This window comes from Sus scrofa, chromosome 8 (assembly GCF_054392235.1).
Source record: "Sus scrofa isolate SSC_HxYL_T2T_F1_AM1 chromosome 8, Sscrofa_HxYL_maternal_Yorkshire_Landrace_v2.0, whole genome shotgun sequence".
Lineage (NCBI taxonomy): Eukaryota > Metazoa > Chordata > Mammalia > Artiodactyla > Suidae > Sus > Sus scrofa.
The window spans coordinates 75814314-75839972 of NC_139390.1; the positions used below are offsets into that span (position 1 = coordinate 75814314).

At 35.9% G+C, this 25659-nt stretch overlaps 1 protein-coding gene and 1 long non-coding RNA gene across 25 annotated transcripts in view; one reads left to right on the forward strand and one right to left on the reverse strand.

Annotated features, from left to right (window-relative positions):
• ANKRD17 (ankyrin repeat domain 17) overlaps positions 1-25659 on the reverse strand; it is a 170810-nt gene that overhangs the window by 37216 nt on the left and 107935 nt on the right. For 6 of the 24 annotated variants that reach the window (XM_021100382.2, XM_021100380.2, XM_021100386.2 and 3 more), the window contains 9 exons: positions 24055-24807; positions 19657-19802; positions 11228-11339; positions 10924-11069; positions 8069-8211; positions 7339-7552; positions 6686-6861; positions 4340-4502; positions 1477-1572 (listed from right to left, as the gene is read on the reverse strand). In XM_021100382.2, the coding sequence (XP_020956041.2) occupies positions 1477-1572; positions 4340-4502; positions 6686-6861; positions 7339-7552; positions 8069-8211; positions 10924-11069; positions 11228-11339; positions 19657-19802; positions 24055-24807 (1949 nt within the window). 24 annotated transcript variants of the gene reach the window in all.
• On the forward strand, positions 17771-21541 carry LOC146400865 (uncharacterized). Its single transcript, XR_014812692.1, has 2 exons — positions 17771-18728; positions 19442-21541. It is a non-coding gene; the product is annotated as an uncharacterized LOC146400865 (long non-coding RNA).

The following is a 25659-nucleotide window of genomic DNA, read 5'->3' on the forward strand; positions in this document are numbered from 1 at the left end:
CACCTAAGTAGTAAGAACTGCTCTCAAATATTTAAGCTTTGTTGCTATAACTTCTTACTCAAGAAATCCCTCGGAAAAAACAGTGGCTCAGCAGTAATGAACCCCACTAGTATTCACAAGGATGCGGGTTCGATCCCTGGCCTCGCTCAGTGGGTTAAGGATCTGGCTTCGTCGTGAGCTATAGTGTAGGTCAGCTGCTGCAGTTCTGATTTGACCCCTAGCCCAGGAACTTACATATGCTGCAGGTGTGGCCATAAAAAACAAAAACAAACAAAGAAACAACAACAAAAAAATCAGACACGGGTATTTATAAATTTTTCTCAATGACTTCATTTTCAGCAAATGAAGGGATTTTATAGACAGGAAAATTGACAGCAAAGGGATATTTTCCTATTAAGACAAAAGCTTTATTTTTAATCTCTGCCTCCTTTCCAAAAAAATGGTTTTTAAAATTTTGAAAAATTTTAAATTGTATTTTGTTATTTAAATTAAACTACTTAATTTAATATTAATACCATAAAAGAATCTAGAGGCAGGTAAGACAATGAATAGTTAGCTATGTTAGACAAAACAAAACTTATGGGAAAAAGATACTCACTATCGTAATAATTGCTGAGAAAAGTCAGAAAGACAGTTTTAGATTTTCAGAGGTGTGTCTTAGGATTTTACTCAAATATTAGTATAACCAGTAAATCAAAATGTCACCAGCAGAAGATTTCAATTACAACTCAAAGCATTTTTTCTTCTTCTTCTTTTTTTTTTTTTAAGGGACACACACGCAGCATACAGAAGTTCCCAGGCTAGGGGTCTAATCGGAGCTGCAGCTCCCGACCTACACCACAGCCACAGCAACTTGGGACACTTAACCCACTGATGGAGGCCAGGGATCAAACCCGCACCCTCATGGATTCTAGTGGGGGGGTTCGTTACAGCTGAGCCACAACAGGAACTCCTAAAAGGATTTATTTTATCTCCCCTACTTTTCCTGCAAAAATCCTAGCAAATTCATTCTTAAGCTGATAGTTATTCCAGCTTTTACATTATGCTGAAGATGCTAGTTTTGATTCTAATTAAAATTACTAAGTTAATTCTTGTGTATATATAAAAAAAGAAATCCACTGACTTGTTTCTTTCAGAAGAGATATTAATCTGGATAGATTATAGCACTAATAAATAATAATAATTTGCTTTAGATTGTTTAGCATTGACAGTAAAATTAAATTAGCTTAAGTATTTCTTAAAAAGATAAAGTAATTCTATTACAGAAAATGTTTTATTATTTCGTTAGGTAAGTAATCTGAAGAGTCTTAAATAGCATACTTCATTCTCAAATACTAGCTAAATGAAAACTGCTATATACCACACATTATTGCTCAAACTAAGACCTTTTCTTTTTCTTAGTGTGGAACATACATACATATAAAAAAACAAATGAAATGCCAAGCTCATCTACTGGAAGTTTTACCAATATATTACCTTATCAGTGATGGTTGCTATGTATCTCATACATTCAGAATCTGATGGAAACTGATTGACTTCTTTGACTAAGTAGCGCACCACCTTCACATGACCCTAAAAAATAGAAATCGCTGTTAGATTTAAAACAGACTAACAGGATTCAGTAAATCTAGTCTGTCTTTACAAAGATTCCATTGACCTTAGTGCCATGAAGTAAAGACTTAAATTGGTTAGTATCTGTACTGTAAATGAAAGAGAGACAGGCTTTGGTTCTAATCAGTTAGATTAGACTACATTGTTCATTTTTATACCACCCTCCAAGAAACTCCAGAATAACATGACTTAAACAATTCTAAATTTAAAAAAATAATAATAATAATCAAAGAAATGTAGGCTATGTCTGAAAGAAAAAAAACCCTTATCTTTTCCCCCTAGATAATGAGCATCCTGTTTTAATTCTAAGCATTAAAAAAGTAGAAATAACACTTTTGTTCTTTCAGATAAAAGTTGAATGCGTAGCACTGTAGTAGATAGTTCAAAAGAAATAAAACACTTTCCTAAGGCATGAGTGATGATTATATTATGCACTGTAACACAGTTCACTAGGTAGAGTTCAAAATCTTTAGACCAGGGGCCAGGAGAGATGGACTGTGAGGGTCAGTAGGTGTAGACTATTCGCCATGGAAGAGATAAACAAGTTCTGCTCTATAGAACAGGGAACTATATTCAATATCCTGAGGTAAATCATAATGGAAAAGAATATAAAAGAGAATGTATATTATGTTCAACTTTGTGTATATATATATGTACAACTGAATCACTTTGCTGTATAGCAAAAATTAACAGCATTGCAAATCAACTATAATTTTTTAAAAAGATTAAAAAAAACCCACACAAAATCTTTAGAACAGCATTCAAGAGGCTCTCTAATTTTTCCAATCCACACTGTTAGAAACAGATGGATAAACAGTTGTTTATATTTAAATTTCCTCTATTGCCTTTATTTCTTGCTTCCATCTACATTTTTAAATATCCCTATCTTTTAGTGAGTAGCTTTAATGTAATTTGCATCATTCCCTGATATCTCATTAACATTTATGCAGTATTTAAACTATTTATATGGGACAAGTCCTAGTTACCTGACGTTGTGTGCAGATCCCAGATTACATTATATTTTGTATGAACTGCAATAGTTGGATCTTTAGAGTGTAGTACCAACCATTACAGTTGTACATGGTAGGAATGAGAAAATAAATAATGGAACAAATACAAGAGTATAAAAGTACCCTTCTTAAGGAGCTAAGTCTATTTGGATAGATAAGACATATGCATGTTAGATTTTAAAGTAATGCATTTGTCAAGACAAACAATAAAGATAATGAATTGTAGAATTTCTACAGCCTTTAAGAGATTAGATCTCTCAATAGGAGCTCAAAAGGAATGGGAACAGTTTCAACAGAAGGGGAGATTTAAATTGTACCCAGAGAATAAGTAACTTTGGAAAAATGAGGAAGGGCATGAGCATGACTGAGATGAGAACAAAGGTGATGTGAGAGACAGGGACCAAAAAATGACTAAGCAAGAGGAATTTGTATCATGTCTCGGCAGTTAAGGACCCTGACTAGTATCCACGAAAAGTCAGGTTCTATCTCTGGCCTTGCTCGATGGGTTAAGGATCCGCCATTGCTATGAACTGTGGTGTAGGTAGCAAACAAGGCTCAGATCTGGCCTTGGTGTGGCTGTGGCGTGGGCCAGCAGCTGCAGCTCTCCTATTTGACCCCTAGCCTGGAACTTCCATATGCCAAAGGTGCAGCCCTAAAAAGACCAAAAAAAAAAAAAAAAAAAAAAAAAAAGGCTAAGCAAGAAGATTCCATTTTAGGGACTCAATAGGAGATGAGCTCTAAGAGCACTTGATTGAGCTTTAAATAACAAACTATAATTGGATTTCAAAGGATTACAGAGATTAGGGAGACAGAAAAAGGTTCTTAAATAGGATATTAACATAGTGAAATGGTTAGGAATATAAACTCAACAATGATATGCTAGAGAAGCAGGTAGTCATGGAGAAAGAATAAATTTGACTGGCAAGGAAAAAAAAGTGGGAAGGTATTCCAGAACATCCAGGGAAGAGGTGATAAAAAGAACAGAAATCAGTAATGAGAGGAAAACGAAGAGATGACTTCTTACAACTTATACATCAAAATTTTTCAGCACAACAAAACAACCTGGAATCCATAAGGTGTTGTACCTACATGAGTGACAAAACTCAAAATTACACCTACAGAATGACAAAATTAAAAATTAAAATCCCTGAACTAGTAATCTCATTTTCCCAGTGACAAGTTAGAACTGCATTTAAGATATCAACCAAATCATTAAATCAAATTGCTTTACACTGTTCTGTGCTACGTACTATAGAACATTTCACTTTCACAAAATTTATTTCTACTTCTGGAAGTTTCAAATACTGGCAGCTGGGTTTTCAGTTTAATTCCTTATCTCCTAGAAATTAAGATCAATAATTAAAATAAATATAAGTTCTTTGCTGTGCTAATACAAGGAAATACTCATTTGTAAATAGGTAAGTAGTTGTGTTTGTATTTTGTGAGATTAGGATTGCAACTAGATTTTGAAAATGTTAAGAATAAATTTTTACAAAAGTTTACTTAGCTTTGATATCCAATATGCAGACTATTAATGGCCTTACTGGCATACTTGTATCTACCTTTCAACACTGCCATCAAAGTGATTATTTGCTTATTATTTACTGCTTTCATCACTGCTGTCAGATCCTAAAATGAGAATCTTTAGTGAGAGTTAAATTATGCACTTCCTAGTCTCAGTGAAAAACATCCAAATGAATGAGAATGAAAGACTCTACCTTTCTAAACGCTGCCATAAGAGGAGTTATCTTGCGATTATCTGCTGCATCCACATCTGCACCTGCTTGCACCAGTAACTGAACAACATCAAGGTGTCCACCATTTGCTGCCAGCCACAATGGAGTGTTCCCCTTCTTGTTACGTACGTCAATGTGAGCGCCCCTAAATGAACAACACAAATATTACTGTTTAAAATGAAATGAGACGTTCCCTGGTGGTCTAACAGTTGAGGATTTGGCACGGCTACTGCTGTGGCTCGGGTTTGATCTCTGGCCCAGGACCTTATGCATGTCGTTGGTGTGGTTAGAAGAAAATAAATAAAATGAAATGACAGATAATAAAAATCAAATTTTTAAAATATTCCACAAAGGAGATAATTGTTTGAAATATATAGGACAAGGAGTTCCTGTTGTGGCTCAGTGGAAATGAATCCGACTAGTAACTATGAGGTTGCAGGTTTGATCCCTGGCCTCACCCCATGGGTTAAGGATACAGCGGCACTGCCGTGAGCTGTGGGATAGGTCGCAGATGCGGCCCTGATCCTGTGTTGCTACAGATGGGATTCAATTCCCCTAGCCTGGGAACCTCCATATGCTGCGGATGTGGCCCTAAAAAGCAAAAAAGAAAAAAAAAATAAAGAAAAAAAGAAATATATAGGACCAAAATATATTTTTCTCTCAAAATATAAAGAATTTCCACTTATCAAATTAAAAGCCACTGAATTGAAACTAACCATATATCATTAATTTCTTTTAAAAATAAGGACTGCGTAATTCTGAGTTTCAAACCCTGAGAAAACATAAGATCTTATTTAATGAAAAATAAAGGTACATCCTGTTAGTATCACAATCAATATATTAAACAGTATTTTGGACTACAAACAGTATCCTACAAGGCAACTGTATGTATCTTTCAAATCATCTGTATTAACATATTTATATTATGTGGCCTCTTAAAATAACATGAAGGTTTAGCATGCAGTGGGCATCATAGATTAGACTCATGGTGAATACCTTAAGTTGATACTACTAAACACTACTGGCTTAGGACATCATGCCAAGGTCTTTAAGACTGTTAAAGTAGGAAATCCAATTTGTCAGACAAGGATCTTTAAAGACTGGCAGGCAACTTCTAGGTGACTGAACGTACATCTTGAACAGTTCCATAACCATCACTTAAAAGCCCTAATTACTATAAAGAACTAGAAAATCAACAATGAAATCTTTGATTATTGCCAGACTTCCAAGTCATAAGAGTGATACCTTTGTAAAACTCAAGCTCTATGGGAGATGTGAATATGGATAACAGCTGGATGTTCAAATAGTTTATATACTACTTTAAAAGTATATACATACACACAAAAGGAAGAAAAGTATTTCTAGTTTGCACTGAAATAAACAATGTAGCATAGCTCTGGATGAGTGGAAAATAAGAGCTAGGTTTAAAACATACAATACAGCTTTTTGAAGTAATCGCTTTATTTTTTTTTAGGGCCGCACCTGTGGCATATGGAGGTTCCCAGGCTAGGGGTCTAATCAGAACTGTAGCTGCTGGCCTACGCCAGAACCACAGCAATGAAGGATTGGAGCCACGTCTGCAACCAGCTTATGGCAATGCTGGATCCTTAACCCACTGGGTGGGGCCAGGGATCAAACCCTCAACCTTGTGGTTACTAGTCCGGTTTGTTAACCAGAGCCACGACGGGAACGCCAGAAGTAATCACTTTTGGGTTTTTTTTTTTTTTTTTTTTTTGGTCTTTTTAGGGCCACACCTGAGGCATATGGAAGTTCCTAGGCTAGGGGTTGAATTGGAGCTGTAGCCACCAGCCTATACCACAGCCACAGCAATGCCAGATCTGAGCCATGTCTGCAACCTACACCACAGCTCACAACACCATATCCTTAACTCACTGAGCAAGGGGAGAGATCAAACTCGCTTTCTCATGGGTATTAGTTGGGTTCATTACCACTGAGCCAGGACAGAAACTCCCTCACATTTGACTTTTTTTTTTTTGGTCTTTTTAGGGCTGCACCCATGCATATGGAGGTTCGCAGGCTAGGGGTCAAATCAGAACTACAGCTGCTGGTCTATGCCACAGCCACAGCAATGCAGGATACAAGCCACGTCTGCCACCTACACCATAGCTCATGGCAACCCCAGATCCTTAACCCACTGAATGAGGCCATGGATCGAACCCGAGTCTTCACTGATACTAGTTGGGTTCGTTAACTGCTGAGCCACAACGGGAACTCTAGATTTGATTTTTTTAATAGTACAACTTGTACAGAAAACAGTAATCATTAGTAACACTGTGTCCGTATATGAAGGGTATGGTAGCATCATACCTGCCAATGAGAAGCTCACAGAATTTATAATGCCCTTTATCTGCTGCTATGGTTAAAGCTGTATCTCTCGAGGAGGGCACTGGAGGGGCATTAACATCAGCACCTTTGTCCAAAAGAACTCGGCCCACCTCTGCATATCCACCAGAGGCAGCTTCCATTAGTGGTGTGAGACCAGTCTAGGTTTTGTGAAACATAAAATATAACACATAAGAGACTAGAAAGTACTGAAAAGTTAAAGAACACCAATATGGGAAGCAGTATGATACAGCTATTAAAAAAAATTACAACTAAACTTCAGCACTGACACTACTAGCCTCAGTTACACTGAGATCTATTGAAAGCAGATTCTACCTAACGTAAATTTTGGGGAAAAAAGTTAAAATGTAAGCATTTGGCATATAACTAGCACTTAATGTTCCCTCTCTTTCATAATAGTACATAGTTTTCAGCTGATAAATGTCAATGTTATTATTACCTGTAAAAACGTATTGCTAAAGTATTTTCCAGAGTTAATGCTTAACTGAATCTTACAGAATGACTTCTGATTAAGTACACATGTAAAAGATAAATCTTACTCCAAGTTAGCATATTGTTACTATTCACCTTAAATATCAAAATGTAAATCCAAATGTAAATCTCAGATTTTACTTTACCTTAGCTCTATGTTCCACATTTGCTTTTCTATCAAGCAGAAGACTAACCACTTCAGTTCTTCCTTGGAAGCAGGCTAAGGTAAGGGCAGTGTTCCGATTGGTTTCTATTTGAGCATTTATGTCAGAGCCCATGTCTAACAAGAGTTTAACGGCAGCTGTGTGCCCATTCATAGCTGCTAACATCAGTGGAGAAATGCCCAATTTGCTACCAGTTCTGGAGGTGTAGAGGGAGACCAAAAGGAAAAAATACACATTTTTAAATGTCCCAGAAAAACTGGATGATAATACAGAATTCTATCTCAGGATTTAAGATGCTTTATTTTGCAGAATTATCTAAAATAATCATTTTTCTCAGTCCTGCTAATTAAGTCTCTGAGATACTACCAAGACTCATTACAAATCTTATACAATCCAGAACTAGAATACTTTCTGTATCTCATTCAACATAAAGATTAGGGTTGAAAAGCAATAAATTATTAAGTTATAATTAAAATGGACTTAAGTGCATACTTGCTTGCTAAATAAAAACTTAAAGACCTATGTTTACTTTTAGCATTTTAAGAAATCAGAGTAATCAATATGTTTTTCAAGTTCTATGTCAACAGTTTTAAATACGTAAATCTGAATTTGCAATGAAGGCTTTTCCAAAATATGTCATTAAAAAGTAAGTGTTCTACAATATATTTAACATAAACTCTTAAGGGACTTGGAGAGGGAGAATAGAACTTGCCTAGAATTAATCTCAGCTCCTGCATTTAGTAATATTTTGATAATATTCACATAGCCACCAGAAGCAGCCAGGCTTAGAGGTGTGTAATCAGAAACATTCCTGTGCTCTTTATTTGCCCCTCGAGCTAACAAGAGCTCCACCACCTAGAAAGAAAAAAAGGAAAAAAATGTGTTTTTCCCTTACACTGAAAGAATTTGCACCATATATATTTCTGATTTCTCTTGTTTTCTGGCATACTGTATAATGAAAGAAGGTGAAAGTCCTTTCATCCTTTGCACAAAGTCAGTCTCAAATGAAAGCAAAAGGTCCCAGAGAAGCCAATTAAAGGGACAGCTTCTCAAGTAAAATCCACTTTAAAATCTGTTTACATAGCATGTTTACTGAAAGATCTGAACCTAATGTATTGTTACAGAATGTTATTTTGAAAATTAGTATATCTGTATTGTTCCTCCATATGGTGGTAAAATAAAATAAGGTTTTCATTTTAATTTAAAATCTGTAACTATGTGCCGTACAGCAGAAATGGACACAACACTATAAATCAACTAAAAAATTTTTTTTAATAAAATCAAATCAGTAAGTAAATGTTAAAAAAAAAAATGGAACAAAGCTAACACTTTTCCTCAACATTTAAGCATACAAAAAGGTTGAAAAAATTTATATATACTCATTATCTAGTAATTCTACCATTAATATTCTACTATATGAACTTTTTCAAAAATTTAGTTTTTAAATTAAGTATAGTTGATTTACAATGTTGTGCCAATTTCTGCTGTACAGCAAAGTGACCAGTCATATACTACCTTTCTTATATTATCTTCTATCAGATTCTATCCCAAGAGACTGGATATAGTTTCCTGGGCTGTACAGTAGGACCTCACTGCTTATCCATTCTAAATGTAATAGTTTGCATCTACTAACCCCAAACTCCCAGTCCATTCCACTTCCTCCCCCATCTACTATACTTACTTTATCACATTATTTGTCTACCATTTTTGGATGCATTTCATTTTTAAATAAAATGTAGACACTTGCAATTTCCCTTAAACACATAAGCACATGTACCACTAAATAAAACTATTATTTGATTTTAGACTTTTTATTGGTAAAATCTGTAACTTTCAATAAATGATCAAAACATAAATGTACATTTACGGAGTACTGACAAATGCATAAATATATTATTTATTCATGTTCCTTCCTAGTCAATCTCACCCACAGATTAGTTTCATTTACCTTGTATTTTCATATAAATGAATCACGTCATGTTTGAGAGTCATTTGTGTATACTGTGTAGCATTATATGAATATGCTAATTTATTCTACTGATGAACACCTTTCCTGTTTCCAGCTTGGGGAAATTTTGAATAAAGTTAACTATGAACATTTCTTGTAGAAATACATTTTCACTGTTTATGGATCCTACCTAGTAGCAAAATTTCTGGGCATATCTTTGGATTTAAAAGAAACTCAAGACCTGTTTCTAAAAATAGTTATACTAGTTACACTCTCATCAACAATGAAAGTATATTATATCCATTCATATATCTTATGTCACTTAATACACAAAACAACTCTTTGGCACAGGCAGGCTCTAGCATTTTCACCTTCATTTTATAAATGAGGCACAAGGAAGCTGCCTTTTACTTGTTTGAATAAAGCTCTGATCAATTTCAGATGGTGGCTTATGCAATAAGATTATAAAAGACAACAGAGTCCCATAAAGTAGAAAACCCTAATCAAATTTCTAAAGTGTTAAACATTCAAAATAAAAGAAATCAGTTTGTGATTTTATTTCCAATGTTTTATTCAATACTTCAAAATACTTAACTGTTCAATGACACCAAATCAAAACAAGAGTGTTAAAAGCAAAATTATTACCCTAAAAGACTTATATTTTAATAAGAATACATGAAGATTATAGTAAGCTATAGGCTTCACCATGGCTTTGAGTTCTTTTGGTTCAACACTGAAAAATGTGTTATGAGACAAGGATAATTTCAAACCACAACAATGACTGAAAATTTCAATTAGGTCAAAATTATATTTTAAAAATAGAACATTTACATTTCTGACTGATAGAATCACTTTCACTGTGAAGCACAGAAAATTAGAATGGTGAAATAAAAAAGAATAAGATTCAAAGGCTTAGTAAGAAACTGACCTAGATGACCTAGAGCGCTTCCTAAGTATAGGATTCAACCACTCCCTAATGGAGGAACTGTCAAAGAGAAGGCATGACTGGCAATAGGACTGGATTTTAAAAACTGATTTAAAAATGAGATTATTCAACTGATTATTAAATGGCAGAAGACACACAAGGGAGTAGAGCTATTATTTTCTTAGGCCTAACCACACCAGCTGTTCTAGCTACCTTCCTAAGATCATATATTACCTGAGAACCTTTCCTCCAGAGTTGAGAGGGGGTGGGGGAAAAACTAAAAGACAGACATTCTCAGGACAACTAAAAATTGAACTCTTAATTCCCTTCTAGTCTCATATGTAGAGAACAATAGAGACTGGGCTTCAGTACCTTTCACACTAGGTATTCTGGGACAGGAAAAGATGAGTGAATATAGGCTCTGCTTATCTGATTTGATTTGGAATGTTTAATCATCCTCTTAGCCTGAATGCAATACAGAGGGATTCCTACCGCAGTACTGTTAGATGAGTGAGACAATAAACAGTGTATGACTCTTCTGGCAAGATAACTTATGCTTGTACTTTTGCTAAATATAATAGTTTTAGCTACTGTGAGAAATCTTCATGTCTGACCACTGTCCCACAAAATCATGTAAGTCAAAGCATATATCTGTTAAATGGAGGAGAAACAACTAAACTTATGACAATAATACCTCCTGTCTTCCCCCAGAACAAGCCAAAGATAGCGGTGTGTCCTTGGTTCTTTCTGACTGGGCTTCAATGTCTGCACCATTGTCAAGCAATATTTCCACAACACCAACATGACCAGCTGTAGCAGCCAAGATGAGTGGAGTAAAACCTGGAGTAAAATAATGATCTTCTTAGCTAAGCAAAGAAACAGTGCTATTTTCCATTATATCTAACCATCAAACTAGGGTTACAAGTAGTACTTCTTCACAAAACACAATCCAGAAGAAAAAAAAACAAAAAACAACAACTGACAAAAGTAGACTGTACCTTTCTTGTCTCGGTGCTCGATACTAGCTCCTCTCTCTAGCAGTGTTTGTACCAGTTCCTCATGACCACCAGCGCAGGCAAGGGTTAGTGCCGTGTCATGATTACTCTCAGTCTGTAAAAAAAATTGATTAGCTTTTAGATAATTTTAAAATGTTAACATCAATTACATAATATGTACACATACCACTTGTACACACGTGTGTGTGTGTGTGTGTATACACACAAATATACATACATATGTATATATATATGCACTCCACTCTACTATATCTAGTATTTGGGTAGTAAGCCATTTTTCCATTAGTGGTCCAGTTGTGTTTTTCTTTTTTTTGGCTATCCCACAGCACATGGAGCTCCTGGGCCAGGGATCAGATCCAAGCAGCAGTTGTGATGTACACCACAGCTGCGGCAACCTGTATCCTTAACTCACTGTGCTGGGTCAGGGATCGAATCTGTGTCCCAGAGCTGCAGAAATGCCACTGAACCCAATGTGCCACAGTGGGAATCTTCAACTTGTGATCTGTTTTTAAAGACTACACATAATATTTGAACTTTATGGGCAATTCTTTATTTTTTTTTCCTTTTTGGGGCTGCACCCCGAGGCATATGGAAGTTCATAGGCTAGGGGTCGAATCAGAGCTGTAGCTGCCGGCCTATGCCACAGCCACAGCAATGCAGGATCCTTAACCCACTGAGTGAGGCCAGGGATGAAACCCACATCCTCATGGATACTAGTTAGGTTCTTAACCTGCTGAGCCACAACAGGAATTCTCTTTATGGGCAATTCTTAAAGCAAGCAAGAAGGAAAAAGTATGATTTGCTAACCATATGCTATTTTCAGCTATATATTTAAGAAATACTACTGTGGACTCAAGGTCTCTTCTACCCCTAAACGGAGTAGCACAGACAAGATTTATCTTTCTAACCTAAACAAAACAAAAAGACAAACTATTTGAAATGATGGTGGTTAGGTGGGCAGTACATGACAGTGATCTCTGAGGACAGAGATGAGTAACTCATCCTATTGCCTGGAGAGCTTCCAGGCTGAAGACCAGGTACCCAATAGGGCCTGGCAGCCTTCCTGAGTGGAAAAGACAGAGTCCAGAGAGGTGAAGGTAGATAGAAATCATGCCACAGACTACTGGAGAGGAAGGTGCTATATACAGAGTACTATAGAGATCCGCAGAGGCTCCCCTGGAGTCTTCAGCTGTGCTCTCATCAGCACACGTGCATGAGAAAAAGTACTGGGACTAGCGAAAGACCACCAGTCTTAAGAGAAATCAGGCTAAACAACACCTAGAGCTTATACAGGGCTAGGAATAGTCTGGTACCCACAGCCAGGGTAGAAAGACCCTCAAAATACATAGGATATCAAGCAAAACCCCAGCAGTGGAGTAAAATTAGCTATCCTGGACCTATCCAACAAAGCTGAAAAGGAAGTCTTGAAATCTGGTACCCACAGCCAGGGTAGAAAGACCCTCAAAATACATAGGATATCAAGCAAAATCCCCAGCAGTGGAGTAAAATTAGCTATCCTGGACCCATCCAACAAAGCTGAAAAGGAAGTCTTGAAATCTGGTACCCACAGCCAGGGTAGAAAGACCCTCAAAATACATAGGATACCCAGCAGTGGAGTAAAATTAGCTATCCTGGACCCATCCAACAAAGCTGAAAAGGAAGTCTTGAAATGAAAAAACTGTTTCCAAATAACTTATCTGCATTTGAGGAATACAAGCCCCTAAAAATTTAAAGGAACAAAAATGAAAATACCAGATTTACCAGTGGTCACACTTGATCTTAGTTTGAATACTTATTTAATACTAGCAATATGTGGCTATTAGTACTTGAAATATAGCTAGTGTGAATGGTGAACTAAGCTTTAAATTTAATTTAATTTTAATTAATATAAGTTGAAAAACTGATACTCAATTTGGTTGTTGGGAACTGCAAATTGAGTATTTCTAATGAAGTCCAAGTTGAGATATATTATTATTTTAAACAGGGTGGCAAAACATCTGGATTTTTTTGACCAAGTTGGAGAGTTTTTTGGGATGAGGGACATTTGGTGCTAAAGTCAGCCAAGTCCGAGGAAAACCAGGATGATCTGACCACTCTAAGCTGTAGGTATAACATAAACACTGAATTTTGAAGACTTTTTTTTTTTTGGCTGCACTCACGACATGTGGCCAGAGATGAAACCCAGGCTGCAGTGGCAAGCTGCGCCATAGCTATGGCAATGCTGGATCCTTAACCTGCCCCTCCACGAGGAACTTCCTTTGAAGACTTTTTGTATGAAATAAAAAATGTAAAATACCTCAGTAACTTTTTGGTATTGATTACATGTTAAAACAGTATTAGGTTAGGTTATATGAAATGTTTTTAAAATTAATTTCTCCTATTTTTGCTTTTCTAAATACGGTTACTAGAATATATAAAATTATGAATCTTGCATTATTTTCCTACTGCATAGCCCTGTTCTAAGCCAGATTCTCATTTTTACATATACACGTCTATTTCAGCATTTATTAGCAATCTTCTTTAGGCTAATATTACCTGTGTATTTGCCCCCAGTGAACTATAAACTCCTAGAAGGTAATGAATGTGCCTTATATATGCTTGCATTCTTTACCTATTAGTGATATTTTGTCTAAGAAACAATAGATAAGTTGAATGAATGACAATAGGTATAAAGGTCAGAGATTCAAAGATTATCACTAATAAAACAAAGGCCTATATACATGAAATATATATTTATGATTTATATCTATTTATATGACATGAAAAAGCATATTCTCCCAGAAGTTCAATAACTCTAAAAACAAAGCTCCATTATAAAAAACTAACGAGACAAAAAGCAAAAATTAATAGAGTCAAGAAACAAGAAAAAGCCTATGAGTCAGCGATAAAGAGGGAGATAGCAAAAGCTGCTCTGCAGAAGAGGCAGGCAGAGAGCAGAGATACTGACTGCAGGATCAGAGATGGCCATACGAGAAAGACACACCTACTACAACAGCAGAGAACCTGAATACTTAAATAGTGATATAGGTCTGATTATGTTATAGTATCTGATCTTCATTTCAGGTTTATAAGGAAGGAATTATTATGTCTGACTTCAGAAAAAAGCAGACAAAGGTCAGAGAAATAACCTTCTGATGGTCACACATACCAGTAACTGTTAGGTGTTGGTGTAAAAAACCAAGAAGATTGTGGATAACAAAATGCTGCTTACATCAGAAAGTAGCCCTAAGGCACAACGGACTGAGGTGAACATAATGTTAATAAGTCAGTCTATCTGTATTATGTGCTCTCTATTTTAGGATATATACAATTAGTAGAAGAGTCAACTTTATGATGAAAGCTTTTGAGATTTCAAAAAATCTTCTGGGGGTTAAAGACTAGTTTAGGAAACCACCAGTGTTAATAGAGAATGAAGAGACAAAATTTGGAAAAGGTTAATAAGCATGGAAAATTTTAATGGATCAGTAAAATCTGTTTTTTTCCCACCCACATTATAAAACATAAATTCAGTTGACATTTATTAAGCACCTTTTATATTCAAAGCACTCTGCTATGCACTTTAGGGTTGACAAAGATAAGTACTACAGTCCCTGCTCACTATAGGAGTTTACTGGTTAATGTACAGGGCAAATATAGGTTCAAACTATGAGAGAAATATGAGAGTTGAAGAAAAAAGTGTTTAAAACTGAGGAACTCTCTGGGGAACTTAAGAGTACATAGCTTTATTGTATTTCTCTGTTAAGGAGAAATTAAAGCAACCAATATTATTCATTTTTAAGACAGTAACAACCAAACTAGAAGTTTGTGTTAAAATCAGCATTAACAGACCAGGTATAGAAAAAAAAAATATATCAAGGAAATAGTAATAATAATGTAGGTGATGACTTCCTAGAAGGCAAAGTAACACTTAAGTCACATACTGTTACCAAGCTGGTCATATACCCAAGAGAAACCTGGAAAGGACAAGGATGCCTAGAATGATGTGAAGAGCTTTCCAGGTTTATACCCTAAAGAAAACTTCCATTTCGCCCACATTGTCATTCAATACACCATTCTGTGTCATAATTCAGGCTAATAAAAATGATAAAATCATATTCAGTGTAAAAATATTCTGTTAGTTATCAACTTCACTATTCAACTTTATAAGAATAAAAGCCCAAGAAAGAATCATAACAGAGATGCAATATTAAAGGAAAAGGAGATTTTTTTTTTTTTTTGGCTACACCCACAGCAGCGACTTGAGCTGCTGCAATGACTGCTAGGTCCTTAACCTGCTGTGCCACAACAGGCCTTGAGGGAGTTTTCAATGAGCTGAAATGCAAGTGAAAAGAAAAACCTGAACTCTACAAAAAAAAAATCTCATTCTCTAACCATGTCAGGGGTCATACATAAGATTAAAAAGGATAGCACTTTAGACCACTCAATAAATGAGAATAATCAATATAATAGTAAATAACTGTTTTGATCAAACATTTCATACCAACAAGTAGAATTCATGTATTTTAAAGTAGAATGCTTTGATGGTAGTGTATTAACTATCACTATTGGCTCATTTTTCCTGGTTTCCTTAATTTCTCTCATTAAATCACTATGATGAAATTATTCTCTGTGTTGCGCAAACAAAAGAAATACTTAAATGATATTTATCATTAAAGGTAAAGCATAAATTTACATTAAAAAAAAAAAAGGCAAAATTGGGAGTTCCTGTGGCACAGCAGTTTAAGAACCCAATTAGTATCCATGATGAAGAGGGTTTGATTCCTGGCCTCACTCAGTGGGTTAAGGATCTGGCGTTGCCACAAGCTGCAGTGAAGGTTGTAGATGCAACTCAGATCTGGCATGTTGTGGCTGTGGCATAGGCCTGCAGGTGCAGCTCCAGGTTGATTCCTAGCCGGGGAATTTCCATATTCTGAAGGTGCAGCCCTAAAAAGAAAAATAAATTAATGAAAAAAAGGGCAAAATTGCATAAGGAAGTATTTGTTTTTCTCTCTCTCTTTTTTTTTTTTTTTTTTTTTTTTTGTCATTTCTTGGGCCGCTCCTGCAGCATATGGAGGTTCCCAGGCTAGGGGTCCAATCGGAGCTGTAGCCACCAGCCTACACCACAGCCACAGCAACGTGGGATCCAAGCCCCGTCTACAACCTACATCACAGCTTACGGCAACACCAGATCCTTAACCCACTGAGCGAGGCCAGGGATCGAACCCGCAACCTCATGGTTCCTCGTCAGATTTTTTAACCACTGAGCCACGATGGGAACTCCTGTGGTATTCATCTTAACAGTTTTGAAACTATCCAGACAAACTTGGTTCAATAAAATCTTTACATGAGAGGCAAAGAGACTGTGGTGCACACACCAAGGAGTTTCTAGTTACAGAACATATGATTTGAGGAATCTTACAAAGAATGCAAACTTCATCTTCAGCATTCAAAGTCCAGTGAATCCTTGTTTAAAGTATTAGCTTCCTTCTATAATGATTAGTTAAAGCACCATTTTTCAAGAATCATTAGCATTTTAAAAAAGAGACATACACTGAGGCTTTAAAAAAGAACCTTTCTTTTGTTCTTCCTTAAATTAAGATTTGCATCAAATATGCGGTATATAGCTAAGGAAATACGTTAAAAAATGTAAAGATTATAAAGACACATGATCTTTTGCTATCAAGACAGACCCATTTTCTGTATTCTAGAAAGATTTTTTTTTTTTGGTTTGAAAGCTGACTCCATAAAAAATTACCTGTTGGGAAGCCCTCTTTCCTCAGCTGTAAAATGGGAATAGTTACTTCCTTCTTCATGGGATTGTTACAGAGACTAAGTTAAAGAAGTTAGTATCTGTAAATTGTTAAGAATGTACATGCTAACTTTTGCTAAATAAGCAAATGAAAGATGCAATTATTAGACAATGTTAAAGCTTTCAAAATGGGGAAGAATCTTGGTACTAATTTTTTCTTATCACCTGTCGGTAATGGCACAGTACTGTCACAAATAAACCAAAATATCTATTATGTAATAGATCATGGGATTTGTATTTGAGAATCTAGAAAAAACTTCAGGTGGATTAAGCATAAAAGGATCTTTATATTTACCACTTTACCTGTTTGGTATCATAAAAACTAGTAAATTAAACAAACATTGAAAGAAAAAACGGTTAATAATTACTTCAGAATATTTATTTTGTATTATGTTTTCCAAAATAAGAACTTTCTAATGCCTCACTATACAATAATGCTAAACTCCATGAAAAGTTCTGTTACTCATATTAGGTTAACCCAATTGAAAAACCTCGATACAAAGACCAGATAAAAGAAGCAGCAGATTTTTAAGGGCCCATAGTCAGATCTTTTTACATAAGTATCCCTAATACATTTAAAATGTATGTTATTTTTTTAAATTAATGTTTTGAAAGTATTTATATGTAACTTCTCTGAAATTAATTTATGGTTGGTTGAGTGGTATAGTGAGGTAAAATTTCATTGTCACTATAATTCAAATTCAAATAATACTTGGTGGAATCTTTTTTTGGGGCTGTTTTTTTTTTTTTTTTTTTTTTTTTTTGTCTTTTTGCTGTTGTTGTTGTTGTTGTTGCTATTTCTTGGGCCGCTCCCGCGGCATATGGAGGTTCCCAGGCTAGGGGTTGAATCGGAGCTGCAGCCACCGGCCTATGCCAGAGCCACAGCAACGCGGGATCCGAGCCGCGTCTGCAACCTACACCACAGCTCACGGCAACGCCGGATCGTTAACCCACTGAGCAAGGGCAGGGACCGAACCCGCAACCTCATGGTTCCTAGTCGGATTCGTTAACCACTGCGCCATGACGGGAACTCCTTTTTTTTTTTTTTTTTTTTGGGGGGGGGGGCTGTTTTAAAGCACTAAAAAAAGTAATCCTTTATATAAAAGGATTCAGTGAAGTTTTTACTTTTGCTTATGGATCAATTCTATTGACGGGGAGAGCCCACACCCACAGCATATGGAAGTTCTCGGGCCAGGGATCAAATCTGAGCTGTAGCTGCAACCACAGCTGTGGCAACGTCAGCTCCTTAATCCATTGTGCAGGGCCAAGGATCAAACCAATGATATGCGTGCGAGAGCGCGTGCACACACACACACCACTCACTATCTCTCTCTCTCGCCTGCACCCTGTCCCCCTTTCCCTAAATTGAATTTTATAAAGAACTGATCATTTATAAAACTACAAGTTTTATAATGTACAACATTACCCCCACACTAGGCCCCCAGCAGGTATTAATCAAAACACAAAACTAAATAAACATTTCTCAGTCCTGAAGAAGGCCATATATCCTTACCTCATTCATCAGTCTTCTGAGCTAGGCCTCTTGGCACTTCTTCAGGAAAATACACACAAGCTACCCTCTCTTCTCCAACCTCACTTTGCTCTGAGATTTTATGGTAAACTAATTTATTTATTTATTTATTTATTTTTGTCTTAGGGCCACACCCACGGCATATGGAGGTTTCCAGGCTAGGGGTCTTATTGGAGCAATAGCTGCCAGCCCATACCACAGCCACAGCAACGCCAGCGCTGAGCCATGCCTGCGACCTACACCACAGCTCATGCTGGACCCTTAACCCACTGAGCGAGGCCAGGGATCTAACCTACATCCTCATGGATGCTAGTCAGATTTGTTTCTGCTGAGCCACGACAGTAACTCCTAAACTAATTTAAAAAAAAAAAAACTTTTTAAAAAAACTTAATGGTGTTATACACAGATACATTGACTTCCTACATATATTTCAATCAGCAAAATCAGAATTTTCAAAGACAATATAAATGCAAATGGGTATACATGATATATAAATGGAAGAATCTTTTCTTTTACATGTAATCCACTGTGAATTTTAAAATACATCTTTAAAGTTCAGAAGAAAATATAGACTAATCTTTAATTCTTTCATCTTACTTCCTCTTCTAAAACGTAAGAAAGAAAGACTATATTTGGAGTTCCCCTTGTGGCTCAGTGGTTGGTGAGCGAGTCTGACTAGGAACCATGAGGTTGTGGGTTCGATCCCTGCCCTTGCTCAGTGGGTTAAGGATCCGGCGTTGCTGTGAGCTGTGGTGTAGGTTGCAGGCACAGCTCAGATCCTGCGTTGCTGTGGCTCTGGAGTAAGCCTGTGGCTACAGCTCCAATTCGACCCCTAGCCTGGGAACCTCCACATGCTGCAGATGGGGCTCTAGAAAAGGCAAAAAGACAAATTCGATGACCTCAGAAACCAGACCTTCAAAATAATTATCAGCAGTAATCTGTATTTGGTATTTTATTTCTTTAAACATGGATTCTAACCTCTCTATAACTGTGGCTCAGTCTTTGCTCTGAGATGATTTAAATCACTGATTAATGTTTGTGATGATGACTTAATTCCAGTTGAAAATCATCACTCCTGAGTTTGGCACTTACCTGTGCATCAATATCAATGGCAGGGTAGATAGGAAGCATGGCTGAAGGAGAGATGATAGGACTTGGAGTTGGAGTCTGAGGTTGGGAAATGGAAGCAGCGATACTGTGGGTAGGAGTGTTTGACATTGCAGATGCTCTTCCACTGACTGCTGTTGAACAAAATAACTGCACTTAATAAGGATGAAACATTGTTAGGCAATAGTAAAAGATTATTATTAGAAAATAATTAAAGACCCTTAGAAACAAAATGTCTACAGGTAGACTGCCATAACACTAATAACTCATTTTCCTGGTTATTTATGACACTGGACAACAGTCCAAAATTAAAACGTATATTGAGAGTAACCCATTTGCTAAATAATAATCCATCTGAAAAACAAATTCCCCTCTTAGGGTATGTAATCACAAAAATGTAATTCAAAATAACCCTGAAAACAAAAATCTTTTTATGAGTTTAAATATAAATGCAAATGATTGTCCATTATATCTTCTTAATCAGAAAAGGAATAAAAGGTAAAACAGTCAAGTTCAGGAAGAGAAAATTTCACACCTTTACTTGCCAATTTCATACCTCATATTCTAGAACTAATGAAAGCAATATCATTGAGGAGATCCTCGCTACTGAATATTTAAAACACTTCCTACTGTTTTAGTAACTGCAGACAGGGAGCGGCCCTCAGCATGACAGTATATATCCCTCATATATAAATATGATACTCACACAGAAATAATTTCTCACATATAGAATTATTCTGAAGAGGATAAATGCCCACCAATCAATCTAGCAATCGCACTGACTTATGAAGACGAAGTGAAAGGACTGGGGTAAAAATAGGTATATGCAAACAATCATCCTTAAAGTATAGATTATTATTGGGTTTTTCTAAATATAATTTTTCTATGATATTATGTTGACCAAAATAAGCAAATTAAGAAGGGGCTAATTAATTAGGTCAGTACTTAAGGTGGGAGAATTCCAAAGATGGTAGCACAGTTGAGGGTACTTTATTCTCTCATTGACTAACTTCTGGAGTTGATACGTGAACATCAATCCTTTCCCCCCTTTATTAAAAATGCTCTAGCACTAGAGTCTGGGCATTACTCTTTGAATGATCAGCAGCAGTGTGGATGTGTGTTATCAACGTAGTTATCAACTACATCAGACAGAAAACAATCATGATTCACAACTGGATCTGAAACCAGGCAAAATAGGTTATGATCCTACCAAGAACAAAACTAAAATTGACCTTATTATAACAATTATAAACATGATTGTCAATTAAGAAATCTATTTTACATGAAATCCTTAGTTCAGGCACAAACATACACTATACAATATAGCAACACACATTCTACAATTACACATTTTTAAGTCCACTTAGAAGCCAAAGGAAAAACAAAGGAGGAAACAAAACAAAACAAAACAAAACACTGTTCGAATCCTTAGGGATAGAAAAGGGCATGTACTAATATATTAAATTAATCACCTAATGACCTTGATATTGTTACTCCATAAATTGATAGTTTTGTAGGTTAAGATCAAGATAATTCAAATGTATACATTCTAGATATGAATTTCAAAACCATATAAAATCTATTGTTCTTAAAACTGATTCCATGTTCTCCTTTGATTTGATTGATTTTCACAAAAGAAAACGCTAAATACAAAAATTAGCCTAAAAGAAGGAACATCAATCTGTCCAAAGAACTGATTACTTCAGGATACTAAACAAAAAAACCTAAGTTTTACTGCTAAATGACATAATTTACATTTCAATTGGAATTTATGTTCTTTTAAAGAACATACTAAAATTAACTTTCTTTAATTTTTGTCAAACTGGTTGTTCTTATCTCCTTATCTAAAAGTAGATAGGAAAAACCAATTCCCTCATTTCATTTCCTTTGGGATAGTTATAAAACTGGTCTGCTGGAAACTAAATAACTGCTTATCACTCATCCATACTCTACAGTTAAAAATAAACAATTGTAAATATGCAGGTACCTAAAAGAACTCTGATACACATCTTTATATGTGGAACTTCATTTTAGGGTTAGCTTTCAGAGATGGAAAACCAGATGCTCAGATTAGTTTTAACATCAGTTAAGGAAAGAGGGAACCTGAGAGCACAGCAAAGGCAAGGTGTTAAGACTTGTTAAACAGGTAATTGATTTTGCTTTGGCTAGTACAAAAACCAGGGGAGACAGAGGATTTTGGCTAGGCAAATAGTAGAGAAAAAGAAACTGAACCTTATAAAAGCAGCCTAATAAATGGGGACTAAGGAATAAAGAAGAGAAAGTTATGCTAAAGGAAGGCTGAGCCTAATGAAGTCACAAGATATTGAAAATGCAAAGAAAGAAATGGAAATAGTCATTGGTTCCAGAAAGAACAAGTACTACTAGCATAGAAGGAATTTAAAGAAAGGCTGTGTGGCAGGTGCTGTGGGAGTGAGTGTCTGAGTGTCTATGTGTATATTTGTGCCCATGCACATGGGTGATGGAGGAATGAATGGGTTGCAGGGAGGTAGCTGGATGTTTGTAATCCTGTTCTTTCTTCTGGCCATGTCTCCTCTCCCCATACAAATGAGAATAAACAGGTGAAGTATCTTTACAATATGACAAGTATCTGTCATATTTATATATTAAAGAAATTTTATATGAAAACACCTCAAACACACAGGCAGAATTTAGTAATTTTTGTTTGGTAAACAAAATAACAGAAAAACTACTTCACAAACCTCCAATAATTCTGATCAGCACAAAAATTATACAACTGGCAAATCATTGTTGATAACTATGCCCGAGAACATCAGGTAAATTCTGATAGTATAAAAATTTTTTAAATATTCATTGGTGTGGAACGTCCATTCTTCATTTAACTGAATATAAACAACAATTCTATACATCCTTTGGTAGTTTATTTGACATAATAGAGAAATAATACCATTTGGATCTGGATTAATGGCCATGAAAATAATATCAAATTTGGGATTTGGAGCTACTGTACTTTAGTTTTCATAAAATAATGTTTTTAAAAGTACATTTCCAATTACTAAAACCAGCTCATTGTGATTCATAGTTATTTTCAAATGTATAGAAAAAATGTATTTTTCTTAATATAAGAATCTTCATAGTTCTTACTAAAGATTAATAGCATTTTTTCCAATATAATTACTATACCCTCTGAGATTAGGAGAGACTTTCATTTCATATACTACTGTTGAAATGATACTAAAAAAGGACTGGGAAACTTTAGAGCAATTTGTAAGTACAAAACCTGTCTCATTAGCTGGTTTCTTAGTTTCTGAATGTCAGCTAAATACCACAACTTTATACAATTTAGTTTTCTTCTTAAAAAAAGATGAAAGCAAATTATGTATCATCTCATCACAACATCTAATGCTATTAAAACAGTTTCAAAGTTAGAAATAGTCAATTCTCTTTTAAGTATAGACCAAAGAATTAAAAAGGGGAAGAGAGAAGATGAAAGTTATCAAAATTCACCTATTTACTCGCTTTTCCTTCCTTTTCAAGTTTTTTTCTTTAGTTTTTTTAATGAAGAAAATTGTCTTTTTCAGTATAATATTCTTATGCTTTATAATCCTGTAAAATCTCATTCTGCTACTTTGATACAGAACTCACAAAAATTAGGTACCCAAATCTAGAACCATTAAAACAACCTTCTAAAATACTTCTTTCTGTCAATGAAACTAATTACAATGGAATAAAATTTCTCTGGCTACCCATTTAAGGATATATTATTTACGATACTGTCAGGGGATCACACCTTCCCATAACACAATTAGAAAGAAACTACACATTAACATTCACAGGGGATAAAGTCACTGACATACAGTATAATTAAATCCTATTTGGTATGGTAGTTTATTATTGTAAAAGTGTTTTTTGTTTGTTTGTTTGTTTGTTTTTAAATATCCATCAGGTTTGAAGTCTGATCCATTAGGACATAAAGCATTTTTGTTCACAAATAAGCTTTCTGATGTATCCTACTAGTTTTGCATTTCAACTTCTATCAATTTCCCGGTTTACTGGTGTGAATACAGAAGCCAAAAAGCCAAAATTCTATCAGTATTCTGAACTTAAAGAGAAAAAACAAAAACAAAAAAAAATCAAACATCAATCCAACTACTGAAAAACCTAGATGCCCAGCCTACCCACCTAAGCCAGAAAGTTTCAGCCACTTGTATGAATGAGCTAATCTTTAATTTGACCTGTATCCACCTGAGAATTTCTGAGATTGTGCTAATATTTCTAAAGATATACATGGGTCAAGAGTCCAGAAATAGTTCTCAAGTTGGGTAATGGCAAAAAATTCTGGCACACTCTTACTCGCCTTAAGCAAATCATATTTGATACCTGCTCATAACAATATAAACCCACCTGCCATGATGTCATCCAGCGTGTCATTGAGGGTCTGAGCAGGGCTGGCTACCATTAACCCTTGTTGTGTTTCTGTCAGAATTCCTTGCCCCAGCCCTGCCAACTGTGCTTGGCCCAGTACTGGCTGTCCAACTATCACTCCTTGCAGTTCTGTAAGATTTGCGATGGACCCTGGAGGCAAGGGACCTGCCGCCAGAGGCAAAGCTTGAGGCATGGCCAGGGGCTGGATTGGTGCAAAACCCATCTGAGCAGCAGTCTGCTGGGGTTCATCTTTAAGCAAAACGGGATCCACTTGCTGTAACCGTGCATAGTCTCCCTCGGAAAGCTGCTCTCCAACCCCAACAGGAGTTAGCAGTCCCAGATGTTGGCAAGACTGTTGCTGCTGCTGCTGAAGTTGAATCCTTTGAGCTTTAACCTCTAGATACTGCTTTTTTAGCTGCTGCTGAGTTTTCAGTTGTAACTCTCGTTCTACTTTCTGTAGTTCCTCCAAAATCTTTTGTTTCTTCTGAATTTGCTCCTCCCTTGTTTTGTTCAGCTCCTCGATCTTCTCCTTGGTAAGTTGGTCAGCGTGAGCCAGTTCCAAGGACTGCAGCTGTGCATTCTTTTCTATGGCTTCTTTTATCCTCTGTTCCAGTTCTGTTAACTTTCCCTGAGCCTCTTCTACAATGCTCTCTGGAGACTGATTGGTGATGTAACCCTGTACATCCTGGCTGTTTGCTGGCAAATGGCTGCTGGACTTTTGTTTAGAAGCAGCTGTGTGAAAAAGAAACCCCCTCAGAAGTGCACATGAATGGCATCCTCATTATAGAGTTACTGTTGGGAGGTTTAGTGCCAACAGTTATGCACCAAATTATTATATCCACAGAAGGTGAAAATGCACTGTCAAGGAGTTAAAAACAAATCCACCTTCTTTATCATAAATATAAAATGTATGTATTTTATGTGCATAGAGTAATCTGGGAAATAAATTTCAGAATTTTAAAAATATCACATGGCTAAAATTAGACAATAGAGGGATGCGGTTTGTGATATCTAAGTGGTGCAATTAAAGTAAAATCTAAGGCTATGTGTAGAAAGATACCTCACTTGGTCATAAAGATGTAAAAACTTATCATAAGAACAGAAAAATAATGCTAAATTATTAAGATGTAGGGAAAACTTAAACCTCTATGTCAAGGTTTTTCTACATTTAATAGTCTGTGCCTTTTAAACACACACACATACACACAAAGAGTACTCAAACCACTGAGAAGTACCAGGAAATAAAAATCCAACTAAAATATATGTCTTTGTTGGGGCCTATCATCTTCAAGACTGATAAAGGTAAGATATAAATTCACATATTCACAAAGCTACTTGGCCAGTAGAGAACTGGGATTCAGTTTCCCTGTAAGAAAAGATGCTGAACTATGACATCCACTGTATCTTCTGACAGCCAGGTGAATAAACATATCTGGCTATAGGTATAGCAATCATTTGTTCACTATACCAAGCGAAAAAGGTACCAAGGCTGTGGATTGGTAGTGGTGATTGAAAAGAACTGGTGGAAATACTTAGTATTCTTGTTGGTAAAATAATATAGGTAGCCAAAACCAAAAAATTAAA